We start from the raw sequence: 24,659 nt of genomic DNA, 5'->3' as shown, positions 1-24,659 counted from the left end.
GGATTAGAGACCAAAGTTGGTCGCTTTCTAATGATTAATGATAAATTAAAAACAACGTATTTCATATGTAGAGACCAACTTTGGTCGCCAAATTTATATTATTAAATTAATATAGCGACCAAAGTTGGTCACTAAAGTCAAAATCAGAATATTTGGTCCTTTTACCTTAGAGACCAAAGTTGGTCGCTAATTAGCGACCAACTTTGGTCCCTAAAGTAAAGGGACCAGCAATATTGCGACTAGGCATGTTTGGTCGCTTTTTGGTCGCTTTTAGGCCTATAAGCGACCAACTTTTGTCGCTTTTTGTGGTCGCTTTTTACTGAATTTCTAGTAGTGGAAGAAGCGGTTTCCTTGTGTGGGACAGTTTTTGAGGTCTTAGCCATTTTTTTAAATTGGGAAGAATAAAACGGAAGAGGAACGCTTGGATATTTTACGAAGAAACAAGTAAAGAAACTCGGGGAACTGAAAACACAATGATCTAGGGAACGCAAAGAGCTGTGAAGATTAGAATGAAGGAGATTGAAAGTAAAGTTTGAAAGAATGAAGAAGGTGGCTATTTATTGGTTTCGCAACGGCAGTTCAATACTGGTAGTGGCCGATCGTCGACTGACGCGCATTAAATGCCTAGGAAACTAAATCGACGGGATGTTTCGGTCACCTCTGCCTCTTGCGCCACATTGCTTACATCATGGTAAACCGAGGGGATGTTCGAAGACTCAATTCGTTTGTTGTCATTACACTCCGAAAAATGAGGGGACTATCTGTATAAGGTCATAATCGGGCTTCCCTAATTTTCTATGGCTAAATGACACTAGGGTGGCAGACCAAGGCTCGGCCTTGCATTACATCGAACCACGGCACGGAGATGGATTGCTAAGCTCATGAGTCGATGACCAATCAAGATCGAGACCAGCCGTGATCGAGACCGAAGCAGGATAGAGACCGAGCGAGATCGAAGGGATCCTGCTAAGCCGAATAACAGAAAGACGAGATATCCGTGATCAGGCAAGGATCGTGGCAGAAATCTCGGCACGTATCAAGTCAAGACCGGTCATTTAGCCAATCATGGGATTTCCTTCTGTATTTAGAATTGTACCATAAGTAGAATTCCTCTACTATATAAAGGAGGTTCTAATCATTTTGTAATTATCAGACTCACGTTACAAAAGCTATATATTTACTCTCTCTTAATCTCTCAATATTTTTGCTACTGTGTTCATACTTTCTGGCGAAATACTCACTTAATTCGAGGGCAATCTAACTCAAGGATTAAAGCTATACGTGTTATTTGGTTTGCTTCATTTATATTTGCAGTTAATTTCATTGTCAATTTACATTTTTTCTCAATTTATGCTAAGTGAATCACGTATCCTTAAAATCACAGTATAAATTTAATTGTAATATGTTTTTAGGGTAAACAATTTGCTGCCAATTCTGATTAAAATTCAGCTCGGTTGGATGTGGAATCGGGGAGTCGAATTTGCTCGAGGCGATGGGAAATCTGCTTTGGTTGGGGGGTGGGGGTGGGGGATTATTTGATTGCTTGTCCTTTTACTTATTGGGTTCGGTATCTATGCACTTGGAAGGGGAAAAAAAGGAGTTTTTGCTTTCGACACGTGAGTTGGCTGTGGGGTTCTCTATTCTCGTTGAAACTTTGTCATATCTAGGCCAGGCAAATAATACCTAATCAGCATTGGCATTTGGCAACCACGAGCTTCCACTATCTCGCTCGTCACCCACTCACAAGCTTATAGGAAAAGGGAAGAGCAAAAAGCAAGGTGGAGAAAATGAAATGAATTAATGAAGACATATGCATGCACAACAAAGAAGGCTAAGGCAAAACTAAAAATGCCCATGCACAATTGCACAAGGGTCATTTCCAAGCATAACAACTTTTGCATGGGTATTGAGGCAAGAGTTTACTAATAAAATTAGATCAAGAGCAAGGAAGTTTTTACTACCAATAAAATTAGATCAAGAATAAAACTACTTGGTAATTACTTACTAATAGATCATAACAGATTCTACAAAGGAAAAGCAAAAAAGGTGAAACAGTTGATACTGTACAAAGAATGACGTTAAATAAATCTCCATACTCCATGTCTGTTTATTCAGATGGGTCTGGCATGTTTAGTACTCTCTCCGTTGCGTTTTAGATGAGTTAGTTTGACTCGGCACGGAATTTAAGAAAAAAGAAGAAGAATTTTGAAACTTGTAGTCTTAAAAGCTTAAGGAGTAAAAGCTTTGTGGGGCTATGATATTTTTGTGGTTATAAAAGTTTCTCATTAAAAGTAAAATGAGTAAAATAAAGAGTTTAAAGTTGAATTATTTCCAAATTTAAAAATGTGTCATTTATTTTGAAACAGACCAAAAAGGAAAATACGTCATCTAAGCTGAAATGAAGGGAGTATTAAAATTTCCTATGTTCGAACCAGCCATATTGAGAAGACATTTGATATACTCTTCCATTCTATTCCATGAAAAGTCATCTTGTCTGGCTTTTCTTAATTTTCGTTCGAGCCTAGCATTTGGGAAGTTAGTTATTTTATTAAATGGGTTCACAAGATTAATTTCAATATAATACTCTAATGTCCAGCACCTCTGCCTCCCATTTGTTTAAGCCATCATTAGAATGAGTCTTACCTCTTCTTGTTTTTGCTCTTCCTTTCTTTCATTTTTTATTAGTTAGTTCAATACAATAAGCGCATTTGCAATAAATCGGACGTCCATTTCATCAGCAGAATAAATTGACAAATGCTTCGCGGATGCTAAACGCACTTGGTCATTTTTCCAATTCTCTTTAATAAGAAATGCAAAAGCAACATCCTTCTGTGCGGGGAACTTGAGCATTATCTAAAACCCAACCATTAAAAAGGAGCTATTATTAAATCCTCGCAATTTCTTCTTAAACAGCTTCGTCTCCAGCTTTTACCTGATTTAAAGACTTTGTTATAGATGTTTCTTGACCAACAGGTTCGGCTTCAGCATCGTCAGTGCTGCTCGATTTCGACAATATTTGGTCCTTGCTCTTGCCCCATATTACTAAATACAGTCCAATGACAATGATTGCCCCTCCCAAAACCCTATATATTCATCCGGCACCATATTAGACAACCTCTTTTGCACTCAACGTTACTACTTGAAATAAAAATCATTAATGATATCGCGATAATCAATTGTTCGTTCCCCAAAAAATAAAAATAAAAATTAATAATAATAATCATATTAATAAAGTAAATAAGCATGTACGTACCTTCCCAAGTTTAGCTGCTCGGATAAAATGAATGAACCCAAAATTGCGACCAGTACCATATTTAGAGGATTAAAAGCAGTGACGAAAACAGGCCCTTTATCCTTCATTATCAATCCAGAAACATAATAGCCCAGTCCAGAAGTGACCATTCCCTGCATCCGTGAAATTTTGTTTTGCGTGAACTAAAGTAAGCTCTAGGAAAGTCGTGACTAATAGGTGATAAATATTAATATGAATTAATGATGGCACATACTAGAGAATATTGTTCAAGCTTACACTATAAACGTAAGATAAAAGTTTAGTGTCCAAGTGGATAGCCCAGATTGAAGTATTGCCCCTTTCAGCCACAAGGGTCAAAGCTGTGCCTTCCACCGCTCCCGCCGAACAAATCAAACAAGTGAGCGATAATGCCGCAGGGTATGTCTTCAAGGTTATTGCCTGTTTGTAACACAAACATAAAATATGAAAAAAAGAAAAATAACAATACAATAACAACAACAACAACAACCCAGTAAAATCTCACAATTGGGGTGATAGGGGCTGCGCGAACGCATGCCCCCACCACAAATTATGATGTAGGCTCGACCACTTGGGTCAACCTTAATTAGGCTAGCACCCCTCCAATATTGTGCAATGAAAGTCATCAGCCTAGGCCATGGTTCTTGCTGATCGCCCATCGACCCGTCCAGGTAAGTAAGAAAAAAATAATGTTAACGGATCTACGTAGATTATCCTGCTGGTCTCAACATTGTCATCTATAGTGAATCATTTAATAACTTAAGTTTATTAAGGATAGTACCTGAAGATTATAAAAGCAGGCCCAACAGATACAACCTGCTGCGATGAAGAGAGCACCCTTAATGGGTTGTAGCTCAGTCAGAGAAGCACTAGTAGCAGTTGTAGTAGAAAGGAGATGTCTGGTCCAGGGCAATCCAATTGTAGGTCCTCCAATTAGTGCCATAATCATGGCACCACCAAATGTCACTGTTGTTCCCACTATTTTTGCTTGGCTTGATAATCTCCTTATGTTCACCTTCTCAAGCCTACACTTTCAACTTACCTATTATTTACCTACTCATGTAACCAACTTTACATCGTTTACCCTGATTTATTTCATATGATACTATTTGACTGATCAGTACAAATTTTAAAAAATATAAGACTTTTAGCACATATCAAAGGTACTCTTATAACTTTTTTTTCTTAAAATATCTAGCATAATTCTTTGGATATAAGAGCATGTTAGTTATGATAAAATGAATGTTTAAATTAAAAAGTTTCCAAATATTCAGAAGTGTCATCTTTTTTAAAACAAATTTAAAAAGAAAGAGTATCATAGAGGGAGTACTTATTTTGTTGCGTTGATGCATTAACAATTGTATTTTAAGCTGTACTGGGTTTTATGTCAACTGTACTTTCTAGTCATTACTAAACAAAGGGAATATTTTGGACGATAAGACGGCTCAAAACTCCCATGGGCTCTTTTGTTACACGATATTTGCTGATACTTTTTTTGGTTCTTTTTGCTGATCCAATAGTTCAGTTAAATACATCGATCGTACTTATCAATTTTTTTTTGTCCTTTTTAAACGTTGAATATGAACGTGCATGTGATAAAATAAATTGCAGACAAGATAGGTAAATAATACCTTAGGATCCAAGCCAACAAAAAGGTAAGGGCTGGAAGCACATTGCACATTGCCGTTGCAAAAGTTGCAGTAGTGTATCTCAACCCTGTGTAGTACAAGTTCTGGTCGATGACAGGCCTGCAATAAAAAAAGGCAACTTATGTTTTTAACTATGTTGCTCGGACTCTCCAAAAGTGTTGATGCATCCATGTCGGATCCTCAAAAGATGTACTAAATTTGGAGGATCCGACACGTACGCACCCAACAACATTTTTGTAAAGTCCAAGTAACATAGGTTTTCAGTGTAATATCAGACAATGTGCAAAAAAAAGGCAGCTTTTGTTTTCAGTGGAAAAAATTGCTAATGTATTAATGTCATAGATGTTTACTCCAGTAAGCCCAGCAACATAATCTTCAAGAAAATGGATACAGTCATGTTTGGCCTTATTTTCCTGTGTGTTAAACAACCAGAGAAACCAGAATTATTATCTTTTTTTTAAAACAAAAATAACTTCATCTAAGTAAAAAAGAGAGTTGCACTGCATGAATATGTTACAAGACCTTTCCAAGACCATGGCAAAAGGAGCAAAGACAAAAGTGGCAAAGACATTTCTGTAGACGGCAAAGGTGAAATGGCTCATGCCATGATTTAGAGCAGACTTAGCTATTATAGCTGATCCTGCATATCCAAACTGTAACAATATCACTGCCAAATATGGCTGTGCTTCCTTCACAAATTTCAATATCCTTTCCCTTGTTGACATGCTTCGTTTTTCTTTACTGCACAGTACGTAGCTTTCTTTTCTTTTTTTAATATTTCAACTAGCTAGTTAAAGTATTGGGTAAGCAATGCTTTGTACCTCACAAACCCCGCCTTGCGGTTCTATATATAGGGCAGTGGCGGAGCCACATGCACAGTGGCGAACGACATGCACAGTCGTAAAACCCGGAAATTCATAAGGGTATTCAAATTTTGAACACCCTTTTTCAGTGCGCTATGCAAAGGTGTTCAAAGTTTATTTTTTAATCAATAACAAGTACTAATATTTTACCTTATACATAGTATAATATTTTGGCGAAGGGTGTTCAGTTGACCACCCTTGGGTCAACCCTTTGTCGGAAAATTATAGTATATATATACTGGTGAGTTTATTTCTTTATATTTTGACTCCTCTTAATGAAAATCCTGACTCTCCTGCTGATACAGGGGACAAACAAAGCTAGCTAAGCACGTCTCCATATCAAAAACTGTATGGACTCCACTATCATCTTATAATGGAATTGTTCAATAAAACACTTCTCTTCATTCAGATAATGGCTTACTTATTTCTATAAAGTTTCTCATCATGAAAACTGGTAAAGTGATCTTTTTCCCACAGTTTGAATATTTTTATAATTTACAGGTGAAGAAAAGGTTTCAAATATTTCTAAGAATTATTGCTATAAATCAAATGTCTATTATGTATTTGGTTTTTTTTTCTTCATTATTTCGGAAACGAAGAATAAGTAATTTATATTTTAAAAGAAGCAATTTATGATAAGACATTGTTGCTGACGAGGGAGATAGAACCGTCACAACAATGCACTAAACCAAACATGTCTTCTTAGTGGACATTCAGCTTGGATGAATTCTTTCAAAAATAATGCCAGCAAATCAGAGCAATGCTCAACGAGTTCTACTTTATGTTATATGTAGAAAAAGATAGAATTATAAAAATCGGAATAATTCGATGAGGTTAGTTGATTGTTTGGCTCTTCTTCACTTGTATCTCTGTATGTGAAAAAGTTTATTATTAGCCATGAAGTGTACACCACTTTCCTATTTGGAGTTCACTTGAAGAAAACTGCGGAATTTAAGTTGAGGTTGAACTTTGCTTTCTATGAACAATTTATTGATTAGCTGCACAATTTAATTGTGTTGGACTTTCATATTCGAATCTACTAAAGGGATTACATTTCTCTTATCCGTAGAAGATTTACTAGAGCACATGCGTGATGAACATTAAATCATTTCCTACTTCTACATTCACATGCATGTTTACGGTTAAGGTAGTTACGTAAATTCGCAACCAACTCCACCACTTGGGTCTTGGTACTTGATAAATCCATATTAATGAAATGTGTAGTAAAACCAAAGAGATGACAAAGAATGAAAAAATTAATACTCCGGTATACGGTCAAAATCGGGCTTGTCCTTTTTTATGATTAATCGAGATCGAGGCGTGACAGACAAGGTTCGACCCCATGTCATACCAGACCGTGACACGAAGTTAGATGGCCAAGCTCGTGACTCACGAACCGATCGAGATCGAACGGGATAGAGATCGAGCAAGATCGAGGGAAGCATGCCGAGTCAAATAACGAAAAGCCAAGATATCCGCGATCGGGCGAGGATCACGGTGGAAATCTCGGCACGTATCAAGAAGAGGCCGATTAATCAGCTAATTGGGATGTTTTACCATATTTTGGATTGTATTAAGGGTAGGACTCCCCTACTATATAAAGGGGGTCTGCTCATTTGTAAAAGACATCATATTCACGTTACATAAAGCAATATACTACTTTTCTCTTAAGCTTTTAACATTCTATTACTTTATTGTTGTGTCAACTAAATCTTCACTTGGTTGATCAAGGGTGATCAAATTCGAGGGTCAAGGTTACTTGATTCATATGGTTTGCTTTAATTCCTATTTATTATCAATTTCAATGTAATATCAATTTACATTGTTGCTCAGTTTGGGCTAAGTAAGATCACGTGTCCTTAAAACCATAATACAAATTCAATTGTTATCCGTTTTTAGGGTAAACAGTTTGGCGCCCACCGTGGGGATAAGGATAATAGTGATTGCCTGGTATTTTCATAACACACATTATTTTACACTTGTTCTTTGAAGTATCTTTCATTATAGGATCAAAAAATGTCAAACTCTCAGTCAGCACCTCAACACATTGACAATGATCTTAGCCACCATGGCGAGAATGAGAATATTGCACCAGGAAACGTTGTACCCCCAGCAGGCCTCGATGGAATTCTGTTTGTAGATCCAATCAGATGTCAGTTCACATGTAGCCATCAATGGAAATTTGGTCGTCGATAAAGCAACATTCGCGGAGGGACCCGATCAGCTACTCAGAATGCACATGGCTGTGAAGATGGCAGGATCAGCCTGCGGGTGATCTTTGAAATGTTGCAGGCCAACAAGCAGCAAAAGCCTAGCTCAAAAATCAGAACTACATACCGAGCAGGGTCGAACTTGAGTCATCCCAAGAAGTTATATAAAGGGTCGAATCGACTTCTAGGAAATCGAATGAGAAGGAATCGGAGACCAATCCTGCTAGCATAAAAATGCTCAAAGAACTAACAAAGTGAATCGAGATAGGGGAAAAGAAAATCGAGGAAAACAATAAGAAGGTGGAAACTTATAACTCCAGGGTCAACCAAATCCCAGGGGCATCACCGATATTAAAAGGACTAGACTCCAAAATTTTGTACAAAAACCTTTCCCCCAAGTGCGGCTCCGAAGCCAATCCCCAAGAAGTTTCGTATGCCCGAAATTCCTAAGTATAATGGGGCAACTGATCCAAACGAACACGTCACCCCCGACACGTGTGCTATCAAAAAAATAACTTGGAAGATGACGAGATCGAATCGGTCTTGCTGAAAAAAAATCGGGGAGACTTTATCGAATAGTGCTATGATATGGTATCACAATTTACCGCCTAATTTTATTGACTCGTTTCCTATGCTTGCATATTCTTTTCTAAAGGAACACGCCAGGACCATTAAGGTCAGACCAAGAAAGTCAGACCTTTTCAAGGTAAGACAGAAGGACAACAAGATTCTCACGGAACTCGTATGTCGATTCTAAATGGAATGAATGGATTTGTCACCGGTCACCGACGATTGGGCTATTCAAGCTTTTACTCAAGGTCTCAATGTTCGGAGTTCCATAGCTTCACAACAGTTGAAGCAGAATTTGATCGATATCCGGCTGTCATTTGGGCCGATGTACACAATCGGCATCAGTCAAAGATCATAGTCGAGGATGATCAACTGGGGGCTCCTTCTGGGTCCGTTTATCCTAATAGGCCCGTGGATAGAATCAAAAGGGATATTGATCGAGAACCAAGGTAGAATAAAGATCGATACCAACCATATAATAGAGACCGTAGAGGCAGCGGATCTGGGAAAACTCTACACAAAATGAGAGTAGAAACGATTGAGGTCAAAGTTCACGGGGACTCATGAGCAATAGTGGTTTCGACAAGGATGTCGGGCCCAAAGAAGCACCGCAATTGTCAAAATATAACTTCAACATAGATGCATCCGCCATCGTGTCAGCCATCGAACGTATCAAAGATACTAGATGGCCTCGACCTCTACAGACCGATCCAGCCCAGAGAAATCCCAACCAAGTGTACAAGTATCATGGTACCCATGGCCATAAAACAGAAGATTGCAGATAACTAAGGGTGGAAGTAGCCCGATTGTTCAACGAGGGGCACCTTCGAAAATTATTAAGTGATCGGGCCAAGAATCACTTCAAAAATAGATATTCAAATAGACATAACGAACAAGAAGAGCCAAAGAATATGATTCACATGATTGTTGGAGGGGTCGATATTCCTCAAGGACCAGTATTTAAATGCACCAAGGTGTCGATCACAAGGGAAAAAGCAAACTCGGGATTACTTACCAAAAGGAACATTGTCTTTCAATAACGAGGATGCAGAAGGGATCATACAACGCCATAACGATGCACTGGTAATATTTGTACTTATGAATAAGACTCAAGTTAAACGTGTTTTAGTTGATCCAGGTAGCTCGGCCAACATCATCCGATCAAGGGTCGTAGAATAGCTCGGTCTACAAGATCAGGTTGTGCCTGCGGCTCGAGTACCAAATGGTTTCAACATGGCATGTGAAATAACCAAAGGTGAGATAAATTTTCCAGTAAATATGGTTGGGACCGTCCAAGAAATGAAGTTCCATGTGATCGAGGGCGATATGAGGGCAGTGTCCTCGACCCTTCACCAGCTTCTAATGTTCCCGACACCAGAGGGAGTCAAAACAGTCTACGAGGAGCAACCTTCCGCCAAGGAAATGTTTGCCGTCGAAGAAGTGATACCAATATCGGCTTTCTCATCAACGAAAGAGTCAAATTCGAAGGGGAAATAGGAGGTCAAATAGCAACCACAGACATCAGCCCCAACCCAGTTGGAGATGCATGGGACTGAAGAAGATGATGATTACAGGGTTCCTCGATCCTTCATAGTCACCGATGATTACGATGCCATAAAATTAACGGTCGAAGAGCTGGAAGAAGTCATACTAATCGAGCATCTACTCGATCGAAAGGTATACATGGGTATAGGGTTAACTCCCGAGCTCATGAAAAAACTTATTCAACTTCTTATAGGTAATATGGATTATTTTGCTTGGTCTCATCTCGATATGACAGGGATCCCACCGGAGATCACTACTCATAAACTAAGCTTGGACCCGAAGTTCCGCCCGATGAAACAAAAAAGGAGGCCTCAGTCTGAGGTCAAACACACTTTCATCAAAGACGATGTAACCAAACTTCTCAAAATAGGGTCCATCCGGGAAGTAAAATATCCCGAACGGTTAGCGAATGTAGTAGTAGTCCCTAAGAAGGGAAACAAGCTTAGGATGTGTGTAGATTACAAAGACCTAAATAAAGCATGCCCCAAGGATTCTTTCCCTTTACCTAACATCGATCACATGATCGATACCACGGCTGGCCACGAGACTCTAAGTTTTCTCGATGCCTATTCCGGTTACAACTAAATACAGATGAACCCAGAAGACTAGGAAAAAACTTCGTTCATCACTAAGCATGGTACCTACTGCTATAATGTAATGCCATTCCAACTAAAAAATGCTGGTGCAACCTATCAACACCTAGTAAACCAAATGTTCGAAGAACAAATAGGGAAACTTTCAATATACTAAAGAAATACAACATGAAGCTCAACCCAAAAAATTACGCATTCGGGGTCGGCTCCGGCAAATTTCTCGGCTTCATGGTATCCAATCGAGGTATCGAGATCAACCCCAACAAAATCAAAGCTATCAAGGATTTCACGATAATAAACAACGTAAACGCCATGCAGACGTTAACAGGGCACATAGTCGCCTTGGGGCGATTCATCTCGAGGTCTTCCGATAAGAGCCATCGATTCTTTTCATTGTTGAAGCAGAAGAAGAATAACTTTACATAGACTCCAAAATGCCAACAGGCCTTGGAGGAGCTTAAATGGTACTTGTCAAGCCTGCTGTTGTGTGTGCGGTGAAATTCGGGGGACCGATTTGCCCTTGACATAATGCTTCGAAGAGTGACCCCGAAAACACGGGATCTTGAGTCAGTCGCTTCCCTCGAAACCTATCGATGCCCTACCAAGAATAACATTGGCTGAAGCCCCGACGAACGCAGGAATCCCCCCGAGGAATACACCCGGGGTCGATCAAATCTACTCATGCGGCTCAACGTCAGCCCACATGCGACGTAAGGCTAACAAGCTATCACATCTCATTCTCTTTTGTCATACTACACGTCTTGTACTTAGTTTGGGCGTCCCCTTCCTATAAAAGGGAGGTCACCAACATCTTGTAGAGCAGCTTCAATCATCCTACTCAAGGGCAATAATATCTTCTCTCTTCCTCTCTTCTCTAATTATTTATTCCCCTTGGCTTAAAGCCATTTATCTTCGGTCATTCTTCTTGTTTATCACTTGGTACTGGCTCGAGGTCGTCTCCGTATTCATCGCCTCTTAACTTGTTCTTCATTATATAACTTAATATCGACCCAAAGAGCCTTGTCTAGTTATATATTTAACTGTTATCCCATCCCCAGCTATCCCCGATAGTTCAAGATCGATATTAACGCCGACCCCGAGGTTGCATCGACCATCTCTGCATCCGGGCAACAGCCCCCACCTTCGGTTTGGTTACTGCCTCTTTTTACCCCACATTTCACCGTTACACTTAGCATTATTAGCATTATCTGCTCTAACAACTAGCTCGAGAATAGATCACGTATTTTTAGAATCTCATTTACAAATTAATTGTTGTTACCATTTTCACGGTAAACAGTTTGGCGCCCACCGTGGGACTAAAAATAAAAGTAATTATTTTCTTGCTAGTTTTCATTACACAAATACACATCAGCTTTCACACTTTTTCTTGTCCAAAATCCTTTGACTTCAGGCCAAAATGTTCGGCTCGGTAAACGGAGTTGAGAACGACAACCTCAAAAATCACGGGGAAAATGGTATGGATGTCCCGGCCGCTAAAGCACCTCCGCGGAATCCTGATATCGCTCCCTAGACTGATCCTAGCGGACACAGATTCACAGGACGCACAACAAGTCGACGAAACTTCTCACACCGACAGGAGCGTACGGCACAACGACCAACAGGAAGCTCAAAAAACCCCGGCCTGGGAAGAATAGGAAGTTAGTCTTCATGTTATTTTTGAAATGTTGTAGGCACAACAACTGGCCATTGCTCAGCTGCAAAACCATCCAAGAACCCCCAGCACAGCAGCGCTAGAGACGGCTCCCCCCGCCGAGCGAGCACTCGAAAGGACAAGCAACAACGGGTCAGTGGCTGACCCTGCCATTGTATAAATGCTCGAGGACCTCACCAAAAGGATTGAATCAGGTGAGAGAATGATTGCAGCCAACAACAAAAAAGTCAAGACCTACAACTCCAGGGTCGATCAAATCCCAGGTGCTCCCCCGGTCCTCAAATGTTTGGATTCAAAGAAGTTCATTCAGAGGTTGTTCCCCGAGGAAGCAGCCCCGAAGCCTATCCCGAAAATCAGAATGCCGGAACTCCCCAAGTACAATGGCACCTCCGACCCTAACGAACACATCACTGCTTACACCTGCGCAGTAAAAGGCAATGACATAAAAAATGACGAGATTGAGTCCGTGTTGCTGAAAAAATTCGGAGAAACTCTTTCAAAGGGGGCCATGATGTGGTACCATAACATGGCTCCCAACTCCATAGATTCGTTCGCCATGCTAGCAGACTCCTTCGTAAAAGCACATACCGGAGCCATCAAGGTAGCAACAAGGAAATCTGACATTTTCAAAATCAAGCAGAGAGAGAACGAGATGTTGCGAGAATTCGTATCCCGCCTCCAGATGGAACGGATGGAGCTGCCACCAGTCTCTAACGACTGGGCGGTGCAGGCCTTCACCCAAGGCCTGAACGAACGAAGCTCGATGGCTTCAAAATAGTTGAAGCAGAATCTAATCGAATATCCGGTCGTGACCTGGTCGGACGTTCACAATTGATACTAGTCAAAGATCAAGGCCAAGGATGACCAGCTGGGAGCCTTTCGGTCTCAGTATACCTAAATAGACTCCTGGCAAAAGAATCGAAACCAAGCAAAGAAAGGTACCAACCGTACCATGAAGATAGAAGGAACGCCCCGAGGCGCAACCTACCCCGCAACGATCGGAGGATAGATCAAGGACAGGATCCTCGGGGGCTCATCAACAGAACTAGGTTCGATCGGAACATGGTGCCGACAAACGCGCCCCACTTATCGGAATACAACTTCAGCGTCGACATATCAGACATCGTGAATCAGGGACACCAAGTGGCCCAAACCAATACAGTCGGACTATTCACAGAGAAATTACAACTTAGTGTTTGAGTTCCATAACACACACGGTCACAGGACCGAGGATTGCCATCAACTACGAGAAGAAGTGGCCCGACTACTCAACAAAGGTCACCTTCGGGAATTCCTTAGCGATCGGGCAAAAAATTAGTTTCGAGACAGGGAGGCAACCAAGAAGAACGAGGCAAACGTACCGCAACACGTCATCCACATGATCATGGGGGGCACCGATGCCCCACAGGAACCCGTGATGAGGAGAACAAAAATATCCATCACCAGGGAAAAACGGACTCAGGGATATATCCCCGAAGATGCCCTCATGTTCAGCGAAGAAGATACCGAGGCCCTGTCTCAACCCCACAATGATGCCCTGGTAACCTTCTTTCTTGTAAATTCTTTTCAGATAAAACGTGTACTCATAGATCCAGGTAGCTCGGCCAATATTATCAGGTCGAGGGTGATAGAACAGCTCGGACTGCTTGAACGGATCGTACCCGCCACTCAGGTCCTCAATGGGTTCAACATGGCGAGCGAAACAACGAAAGGAGAAATCGTCCTTCTGATTACCGTGGCCGGCACAACCCAAGACACCAAATTCCATGTCATCGAGGGAGATACGAGGTATAACGCCTTGTTTGGGCAACCGTGGATACACTGCATGAGAGCAGTACCATCCACCCTCCACCAGATGATAAAATTCCCGACGAAGGACGGGGTCAAAACCATCTATGGGGAACAACACGCGGCAAGGGAAATGTTTGCAATACATGACGTGTTATCAATGCCCATACCCCCGCTCCCGAATAAGCCAGAAGGGCGAATCAGGTCTCAACCCCGGTTGGTTTTAACAACACGAAGTAGAAATCTGCATCGCATGTCCGCCTTCCAGCGGTCATAATAAGCCAATCTCAAGATGCCACCAGCATATCTCGTTTCAAGGTACAGCCATTCCTTTTGTTTAATTTCGGATTAAGAACTAACCCTCGTGCAGGCACTCAACCAGAGATACAAGAATGCTAACACTATCAAGATGCCTTGAGACCCCCAAAAGCGCGCTCGTTGCACTCTCTTCCTTTGACCGAGTTTTTATCCCAAAAAAGAAGGGTTTTTACCCACAATGTTTTTAATGAGGCAACGTCTACAAAGCTGCCTAAAGGGGAAACTCCACGAATTGCTTGAAGCACCCTTGCGGCCAACTTTCAAGTGGCGAAGGGCATTCCCACTCGAAGCCACCCGATTCGAAAGAAGTGGGGAAATGCCAAGCAAAGGTTCCTACAGGGAGACGATGTATCTGGCAAACGGTCGATGTAATCAGACCCCGCCAAAACGGGAGCATGTACTATTATATCGGACAATCTGATCACGCCCAACTATGCCTTATAAAAGGACAATGCGGACGTTGCAAATATAACCTGAGTATTTATGCCCAGAGTCGAATCCACAGAGAATTAACCTATCAATTACTTTCGTTAGACTTACTAAATTCTTTAGAATCAACTTCCCCAAACATTGTGAATAACAGTTGATGGTATATTTAATAACTAAGATTGAAAGTCAATAAACAGTTGTAAACTAAATAAGCTTAAGTTGTGAACAATAATGAGATGGTTCTAAGGTAGTGATTTCCCCTATTGATGGAATCCCTTCTGTTTATGTTTCATATATATTTACCAACACATCTCTATCAACCATGAACACTCTTTTTACCATGAATCTCTCCTGAGTAATCACGATAATTTACTAGACGCACTCTCCCGAGATACGCTAGCTAGCTTTGTTTATTACAGTTCACTTTAGATTGCACCCAAGATTTCGTTATCCCTAATCCCGCCTTTAAACCCACAGTTATAGATCCCTCTTATACTTTGGGAGTAATGTTATTCAACAATTACCTAAATATGCACTCTCTCCCGAGTTATGCATACTAAATAGGCACAGCTAATTGAGGATCCTGTCAATTAACTACAACAAACACGTAGTTGAACAAATAGAGATTAAACTGGCAAACTATATTAACATAATCAAGAAGTTCATCCTTCAATAGGTTCCATCAAAACCCTAGACAAAAGATTTAGCTACTCATGACAATGGGTAAATAAACTATGAAAATATTAATGATCAAAATTTCAAGAAAAATAAATAGAAGAAGAAAATATGATGTTTTGGGTGATCCCTCACACTTGTTTCTCTTGCCAAAGTACTTTCTAAAACATTACATGCCTCCCTTGGACGAGTTCTATTGTTTAATTTAGGGTTTTGGGCTAAAAATCCTGTGTTTTGCACTTCAGACCCTCAATTTTTCGCTTCCTATCACGGTCCTACCGCGGTTACGCCAGGACCGCGGCCAACTAGCCTCTCAAAATCCGCAACAGCCTTCTGCCGCAGTCCGATCGCGGTTACGCCGGGATCGCGGCAGTCCATCTCCAGTTCTGGTTTTGCTGCCTTCGCGTGGTGCACTTAGCGGATATTGTACGATTGGCCTCTTTTTATCCATAATTGATCCCAAAAGTACTCCATAGACTTCTTTTATTGTATATATCCTGCAAAAAATGAAAAGCACTAATCAGAGCATTTTGCTATCACTTTTTACCACAAAAATTATACAAGAAGGTGGTTCTTTAAGGCCTAATTATAGTCCAATTCACCTATTATTAACACCCCACACTTAAATATTTGCTCGTCCTCGAGCGAGTTGAACCACACTTCTAGGCCTAATCGTTCGATGCATTACCCAGTTTATGTCACACTCGCCATTATGAAAGAACAACCTAAGCAGTGCAACAGCCACACCTCAGATGAAGACTCTAATACCATGCCACACTCGTGCTTACTCTAGTTAATCTAAATAGAGGTGAAAACTTGCTTTTTCTTCCTGAGTCACATGCCCTCACATAACATTTCTGAGAGAAGTTCCACACGCATAAAATCAAGCAACAAGGAACTATAGATAGAACGAATCCACTCACTCTCAGCAAAGAACATTCACATGCCACACAGATACACCATAAGCCTACCCTTAGTGTAATACTCTACTAATCGAGTTGTTCAGTCCAAGATCAGGGGTCTTTATTTGGTTATAATGTAGGCTAAGGGACGGGTAGGATATATTTGGATATAGTGACTAACCTTCCTAAGCACTTTTAATACAATCGTTCCCTTTATTCCAATTTCCCTGTTCAACCCAATCATTCTTCCACACTTGTTTCATAGGCTACCCCCACTTTTCTTTAGGTGCAACTGGCCTCTTTTTTTTTATAGTCATTGCACCATTCAAGTATTTTCCTGATTTTCCTTTTCCCACTCCATTACTACCCCACACTTTGACTTTTATATGCTCTTTAACGATTCAAGTGCTTCTAGGAGGTACAGGTTCAAACAGTCAAACTATTCAAACACAGGGATGTAGGTTGTTGTAAGGTTATCAAAGAACAGGCTTCAGGCTCGAAGGGGTTAACTATGGCAATATGTACATGTGGATTCATAGTTATACAGGCTACACAAGGTAATGCCTCAATCATCTCTAAGACCAAACAACTTCTATTTCGCTTTGCAAACACACAGGGCAAGTTCTAGGTATCGCATGCAAGCACAGAATACAAGTATTATCTCACACACACTTGGCATGTAACACATTCCGAATTAGTTTGTCAACACACTCACGTGAGCGTTCAAGAAAGACAAGGTGTTCAGAATTAAGGCATAAAATTACAAGTCTACAAACGAGCCTAGACGTCGCACCATCAAGTTCGTTTTAGTTATTTGCAGGTGTGTACATTACGGGTCGCATTCTTGCCTTTACCCATCTTGGTCCAATAGAGTCCTAAGGGTCCTAAAAATATTTAAAAAAAATCTACCTAACCCGGTTCAAGAAAAGCCTTTGGAAAAGAACCGTGGTCAAAAGAAAAACCAAGGAGGAATTACTACACTACCTAAAAAGAAAACTAAAATTAAAAAAAAAATCTAAATGGACTACTTCCCTCAAGAGTATTGTCCAAGTGGTCCGTCCTCAGGAAGAGTCTCCTACATTTATTTATTTTACAACCAATGTATATGTACACTAACAATACACCACTAAAGCAAGTCTCCCACCCCACACAAAAAGAATATGGCATGTCCCCATGTCATAACACAAATAAAGTGCAGAAGGGTAAGAAGACTTCCCTGAGCGTCACTCGGAGTCGGAGACGGTGCTGGGATCCACATGACAAGCCCTCCCCAAAGCACGGAACCAAGCTATCATCCGGCTCTCAGACCTGGCATGCCGCTGAGACATGGCACCCATACGCACATGCAGGCCATCCACCGAGGAGCGAAGATCTGCCACCTCTTCCTCCAAAGAATGCAACATGGGTCGACTGGACTGTGATCTAGAGAACCCTGCCCCAGTATGGGGTCGCCGAGAGGATCCGGCTCCATCATAGGATCTCCTGGATGGTGCCATGGGTGCTGGGGCGTCATCCTCATCATCAAGCTCAATGGTTGTGGGTGCATCTCTGCCTACTGTGATCTTTGAAGCTCTGAATGCCACTTTTACGGGCAAAGCTCCATTTGTAAGATTGGTGGGGACACCATCCAGTAGACACAACCTCGTCACAAGTGAGGGGAAGTAAAACCCCTTAGATAGCAGAGGTGACCGAAGGATCATTTCACCTCCAATAATTCTCGCCACATCAAAGTCTTTCTTGGTGATGAAGCACCACACCAATTGAGCCCGTAGGTGGTTCACATCTGTCGTGTTGCCCGTGGGTAATAACCGGCTGCAAATAATAGTGAACCAGCACTTAGCCTCATGTGTGAACGACTTGGAGTGAAGGGTAATGTTTTCCTGTAGCCAGATTGGTCGACCCCTGCGCAGATTGTCTCAATCATAGTGTCCCAAGTGACCCCTTGGGCGTCGTGGTAATGATCAATGTCACCAGTGAACTGGGGCAGCTGCAAGACCTGGAGAATCTTCAGAATTGAGGCATCCACCACCCTGCCCCGCACAATCACAGACCGACACAAATTTTTCGGGCAGTTCGCGTAGAACTCCTGGACTATCATCGGGTTTGTCGTCTCAGGTTCATCAAACAAGAACTTCATCTCCCTCCATCTGACTTCCTCATACATGTCTGCTTTTTCCATACGGAGGGCAGCCCTGTCAACAAGAATCTCAGGGATAAAGCTTTTGGGGGCCTTAGCGTGAAACGCGTCCTCGGCCTCCTGTTACTGGAACCTGGTGGCATCATATGTTGGCATTTGGGAAGTGCTTGCCGAGCTCCTTCGCCTTTTTCGGGCCATATTACCTGCAGATAATTCAGGGTAACAATCAGATGCATCCTAACCTGTGCCAGTCGGATGGGTACTTAGACTTCGCCACCCGATGGCACCAAACAGTTTCCTTTTGTCAAACAATGTCAGTATACCCAATTAGTAAGGTGCCCAAAGTGGACAACCTCCACTATTGCCCTCACACCACTATTAATTCTACAATTCCGCCATATAATACCCCACACAATCTCCTACAAGTGAATCATGTCAAATGCTACCACCACCACAAACTAAGAAGGGCACAAAGTGCACCAAAATTTTACAACACACCCCCAATTTTCGGCCATTTAGACCCCTCTACCAAGCTTCACCCTAAAAAACTTGTTTAGGCCTCCATACCTTCTAAAAATCGCCCACAAGTTAAACACAATGAAAACCCAACCATTTAAACATCAATCATGGCCAAAAGAAGCAAATAATGGATAAAAGGAAAGAAAAGAAAGAAAGAAAAAAAATAAAAAAAATTACGCTAAAACACTACACTAAGTTATGTAAAGAAAGAGAAAAAAATAGAGAAGCCTACCTTGAGAAGGAATGGAAGGAATAGGTTGTGGAGAGAGAGAGATGGAGAAGAAAATGAGGGGAAACAATGGGGGTTTGAGAGATAGAAGATGGTGTAAAAGAGAGAAGAGAAGAGAGAAGGGTATGGGGAATGTGGGTGGTTTGAAGAAAAGAAGGGTTTGGGGGAATAGTGGGGGGTTAGGTTTATTAAAAGGGGGGGGGAGAAAATAAAAAAAGGAAAAAAAATCTGCACTTACCTGGCCCACGCTGGTCTGCCGTGGTCCTACCGCGGTTATGCTGGGACCGTGGTAGACCCCTTTCAGAGGGTGTATTTGACCGCGGTCCTATCGCGGGTACGCTGGGACCGCGGTAGACTTCTTTCAGAGGAGGTCCTTGACCGCGGTCCGACCGCGGTTACGCTGGGACCGTGGTCTGGGCGTGTTCCTGCTACTTTTTTTATGCATTACACTTACAACACATTCGTGGGTTTCCTCCCATGCAGCGCCCGATTTAACGTCGCGGCACGACGCAGATGAGCGCATTTAAGGCTCGCTCGACCTCTGTGGTTCAGTCAGGTGTAGCTCAGACACTTCCTTTGGTTTGCTCATGCCCACATATAGTTTCAATCTCTGCCCATTGACTCTAAATGTACGATAGTCTTTCTCTATGGAAATCTCGACAGCACCTGAAGGGAAAACTTCGACCACTCTAAATGGTCCAGACCATCGTGACCTGAGTTTACCCGGAAATAGCCTTAATCGTGAGTTATAAAGCAACACCATATCTCCAGGATTGAAATTTCGCTCCACAATGTTCTTGTCATTCAACCTCTTCATTCTTTCCTTGTACAACCTTGTGCTCTCAAAAGCAAGATGTCTGAACTCGTCGAGCTCATGCAATTCTGTGATCCTCGTTGTGCCCGCAGCCTCGATGTCTAGATTCAGCTGTTTCAATGCCCACCACGCTCTATGTTCAAGTTCCACTGGCAAATGGCAGGCCTTCCCGAACACTAACTTATATGGTGACATACCAATCGGTGTTTTAAAAGCAGTTCTATAGGCCCAGAGTGCATCATCTGACTTTTTCGTCCAATCAATTCTTATGGCATTCACAGTCTTGGTTAGCACACTCTTTATCTCTCTGTTGGACACTTCAACCTGCCCACTAGTTTGCGGGTGATAAGGGGTAGCCACCTTGTGGCGTACATCATACTTTGCTAGCAACTTCTCGAAAGCTCTATTACAGAAGTGAGTGCCTCCGTCACTGATAATCGCTCTTGGTGTCCCAAATCTGGTGAATATGTTCTTCTTCAAAAACCCCACCACCAATCTTGCATCACTAGTGGGCAACGCTGCAGCTTCTACCCATTTGGACACGTAATCCACAGCAACAAGTATGTACTTATTGTCATAGGAGCTGACGAAGGGACCCATGAAGTCAATCCCCCAGACATAAAACACTTCCACCTCTTGAATTGGGTTCATGGGCATCTCATGGCGACGGGAAATGTTCCCGGTCCGCTGACATTCATTGCAGCCCTTCACCCATTGGTGCGCATCTTTAAACACTGTTGGCCAAAAGAGTCCGGCCTCAAGCACTTTCGCAGTTGTCATGACCCCTCCAAAATTCCTCCAAAAGCCGATGCGTGACAAGCCTGCAAAACAGAAGATTGTTCTATCTCGGGGACACACCTCCAGATCATATTGTCAACACAAATTCTAAACAGGTAAGGCTCATCCCAATAATACATGCGGCAGTCACGATAAAACGTTTTCTTTTGTACAGATGAAAGGTCATAGGGAACTATACCGGAGGCTAGGTAATTTGCAAAATCTGCATACCATGGCGCTTTCTCAAGATTAGTAGCGAGCAGTTGCTCGTCTGGAAAGGTTTCCAGAATATCTTCAACCTTAACTGCATTTTCAGCTCCCTCAAGTCGTGATAGATGATCAGCGACTTGGTTCTCTATGCCCTTACGGTCACGAATTTTAAGGTCGAATTCTTGCAGCAGCAACACCCAACGAATCAGGCGCGGCTTAGACTTCTTCTGCGGTTCCTTCTGCTTCTGCGACTCCTCTTCCGTGTATGCGGCGTCACACCTGCGGTCCCCAATCCGCATGTGCGGAAATACTAGAAGCAGCAAAAAAATCTGCAGCTGCAACAATTTCTCAAACTCTCCGTCAACCATCAGAAATCACCCCGATGCCCCCGGGACCTCAACCTAAAGCACCAACATATCCTAAAACCTTATTCAAACTTATACCAATCTTCAAAATACCTCAAACAACATCAAATCGACCAAAACACATCGGATTCAAGCCTAACTTCCTAAAATCTTCTGAATTCTGCTTTTGATCAAAAACCTAACCAAACCACGTCCGAATGACCTAAAATTTTGCACACACATCCCAAATGACACAACAGAACTACTGCAACTCTCGGAATTCCATTCCGACCCCTATATCAAAATCTCGCCTACCAACCGAAAATTGCCAAAATATCAACTTCGTCAATTCAAGCCTAAATCTACTCCAAACCTTCAAAACTCATTCCGATCGCGCTCCTAAGTCCCAAATCACCTCTCGAAGCTATCTAAACCATCGAAACTCACATCCGAGACCTCTAACACATAAGTCAACATCCGGTTGACTTTTCCAACTTAAGCTTTCTCAAAAGAGACTAAGTGTCTCAAACCTTACCAAAATCATTCCTGATTCGATCTGACCAACCCGAGACTACATAACATGGATAAACAAAGCATAAAGAAGCGGAAATAGGAAAAATAAAGCGGTAATTCATGAGACGACTGGTCGGGTCATCACATCTTCCCAAACTTAAACAAATGTTCGTCCTCGAACGAGTCAAGAAACATACCTGAAGCCTCAAACTGGTGAGGATATCTGCTCCGCATCTCCCGCTCGGTCTCCCAGGTAGCCTCCTCCATGGGCCGACCTCTCCACTGCACTTTCACTGAAGCTATATCCTTTGACCTCAACTTTCGAACCTGACGACCCAAAATAGCTACTGGCTCCATATCATAAGTCAAATCATCATCCAAATGAACCGTGCTGAAATCCAAAACATGAGACGAATCCCCAATATACTCCCGGAGCATAGAAACATGAAATATCGAATGCACACTCGACAAGCTAGGTGGCAAAACAAGCTTATAAGCCACCTCATCAATCCTCCGAAGCACCTTAAAAGGCCCAATGAACCGAGGACTCAATTTCCCTTTCTTCCCAAATCTCATAATACCCTTCATGGGTGAAACCTTCAATAGAACCTTCTTACCAACCATGTTGGATACATCCTGAACCTTCCTATCAACATAGCTCTTTTGCCTCGACTGCGCTGTACGAAGCCTCTCCTGAATTACCTTCAACTTTTCTAAAGTATCATACACCAAGTCTGTCCCTCATAGCCTAGCCTCACCAGGCTCGAACCAACCAACTAGAGATCTACACCGCCTCCCATACAAAGCCTCATATGGAGCGATCTGAATACTCGACCGGTAGCTGTTGTTATAAGCAAACTCTGCAAGCGATAGAAACTGATCCCATGACCCTCCGAAATCAATGACACAAGCACGCAACATGTCCTCCAATATCTGAATAGTGCATTCGGACTCTCCGTCCGTATGAGGGTGAAAAGCTGTGCTCAACTCAACTTGAGTACCCAACTCTCGATGCACAGACCTCCAAAACTGCGAAGTAAACTGAGTGCCCCTATCTGAGATGATGGAAACTGGGACACCATGCAAATTTACAATCTCTCGGATATAGATCTCTGTCAATCGCTTCGAAGAATAGGTAGTACACACAGGAATGAAGTGCGCAGACTTGGTCAGCCGATCCACAATCACCCAAATAGCATTGAACTTTCTCAAAGTTTGTGGAAGTTCAACAACAAAGTCCATAGTGATCCTCTCCCACTTTCACTCGGGAATATCCATCTGCTGAAGCAAGTCACCCGGTCTCTGATGCTCATATTTCACCTATTGACAATTGAGACACCGAGCTATCAATCCCACAATATCTTTCTTCATTCTTCTCCACCAATAATGCTGCCTCAAATCCTGATACATCTTCACGGCACCCGGATGAATGGAATATCGCGAGCTATGGGCCTCCTCTAGAATCAACTCTTGAAGCCCATCCACATTGGGCATACAAATCCGGCCCCGTATCCTCAACACCCCATCATCACCTATAGTCACATCCCTAGCATCATCATGCTGAACTCTGTCCTTAAGGACAAACAAATGTGAATCATCATATTAGCGCTCTCTGATGCGATCATATAAGGAAGACCAAGAAACCACACAAGCCAATACCCGACTGGGCTCCAAAACATTTAATCTCACGAACCGATTGGCCAAGGCCTGAACATCAACTGCAAGACGTCTCTTCCCAACTGGAATATATGTCAAACTCCCCATACTTACTGCCTTTCAGCTCAAAGCATCGGCCACTACGTTGGCCTTTCCCAGATGGTATAATATAGTGATACCATAATGCTTAAGCAACTCCAACCACCTCTGCTGCCTCAAATTGAGATCCTTCTGCTTGAACAAGTGCTGGAGGCTACGATGATCAGTAAACACCTCACAAGACACACCATACAAGTAATGCCTCCAAATTTTCAACGCGTGCACTATGGCAACCAACTCCAAATCATGAACGGGGTAGTTCTTCTTATGGGGCTTCAACTGAAGAGAAGCATAAGCAATAACTCTACCCTCATGCATCAAAACACAACCAATACCCACTCTTGAAGCATCACAATACATGGTATATGAACCTGAAGCTGATGGCAAAACAAACACTAGAGTTGTGGTCAAAGCTGTCTTGAGCTTTTGAAAGCTCTCCTCACACTCGTCCGACCATACAAATGAAGCACCCTTCTAAGTCAACTTGGTCAAGGGCGATGCGATAGATGAGAACCCCTGAACAAACCGGCGATAATAGCCTGCCAAACCAAGAAAGCTGCGAATCTTTGTGGCTGAGAACGGTCTGGGCCAACTCTGAACCGCCTCTATCTTCTTCGGATCAACCTGAATACCTTCGCTGGACACCACGTGCCCCAAGAAAGCCACTGAATTGAGCCAAAACTCACACTTGAAAAATTTTGCATAACGTTTCTCCTCCCCCAATCTCTAAAACACAACTCCCCCAATCTCTAAAACACAACTCCTTTCCGAACTCGATCTGACCAACCCGATACCACATAACACGGATAAACAAAGCATAACGAAGCAGAAATAGAAAAAATGGAGCGGTAACTCATGAGACGACTGTCCGGATCA

The 24,659-nt window shown here is 42.3% G+C and overlaps 1 protein-coding gene and 1 non-coding gene across 2 annotated transcripts; both read right to left on the bottom strand.

Moving 5' to 3' along the window:
• Positions 1–2,707: 2,707 nt before the first annotated feature.
• LOC107832706 (WAT1-related protein At2g39510) lies at positions 2,708–5,725 on the bottom strand. The gene is made up of 7 exons (XM_016660574.2): positions 5,443–5,725; positions 5,271–5,333; positions 4,903–5,019; positions 4,053–4,296; positions 3,530–3,691; positions 3,254–3,405; positions 2,708–3,083 (listed from the first exon to the last, which is right to left on the bottom strand). Exons 1-7 carry the CDS (start codon positions 5,643–5,645, stop codon positions 2,906–2,908), a joined length of 1,119 nt encoding a protein of 372 aa, XP_016516060.1. The 5' UTR covers positions 5,646–5,725; the 3' UTR covers positions 2,708–2,905.
• LOC142176831 (U1 spliceosomal RNA) lies at positions 3,787–3,950 on the bottom strand. The gene has a single exon (XR_012705638.1). It is a non-coding gene; the product is annotated as a U1 spliceosomal RNA (small nuclear RNA).
• Positions 5,726–24,659: the final 18,934 nt, after the last annotated feature.

The sequence above is a fragment of the Nicotiana tabacum genome, chromosome 22 (assembly GCF_000715075.1).
Source record: "Nicotiana tabacum cultivar K326 chromosome 22, ASM71507v2, whole genome shotgun sequence".
NCBI lineage: Eukaryota > Viridiplantae > Streptophyta > Magnoliopsida > Solanales > Solanaceae > Nicotiana > Nicotiana tabacum.
Note: the sequence above shows the minus strand (reverse complement) of the source record. Positions and strands in the feature narration are given on the sequence as shown.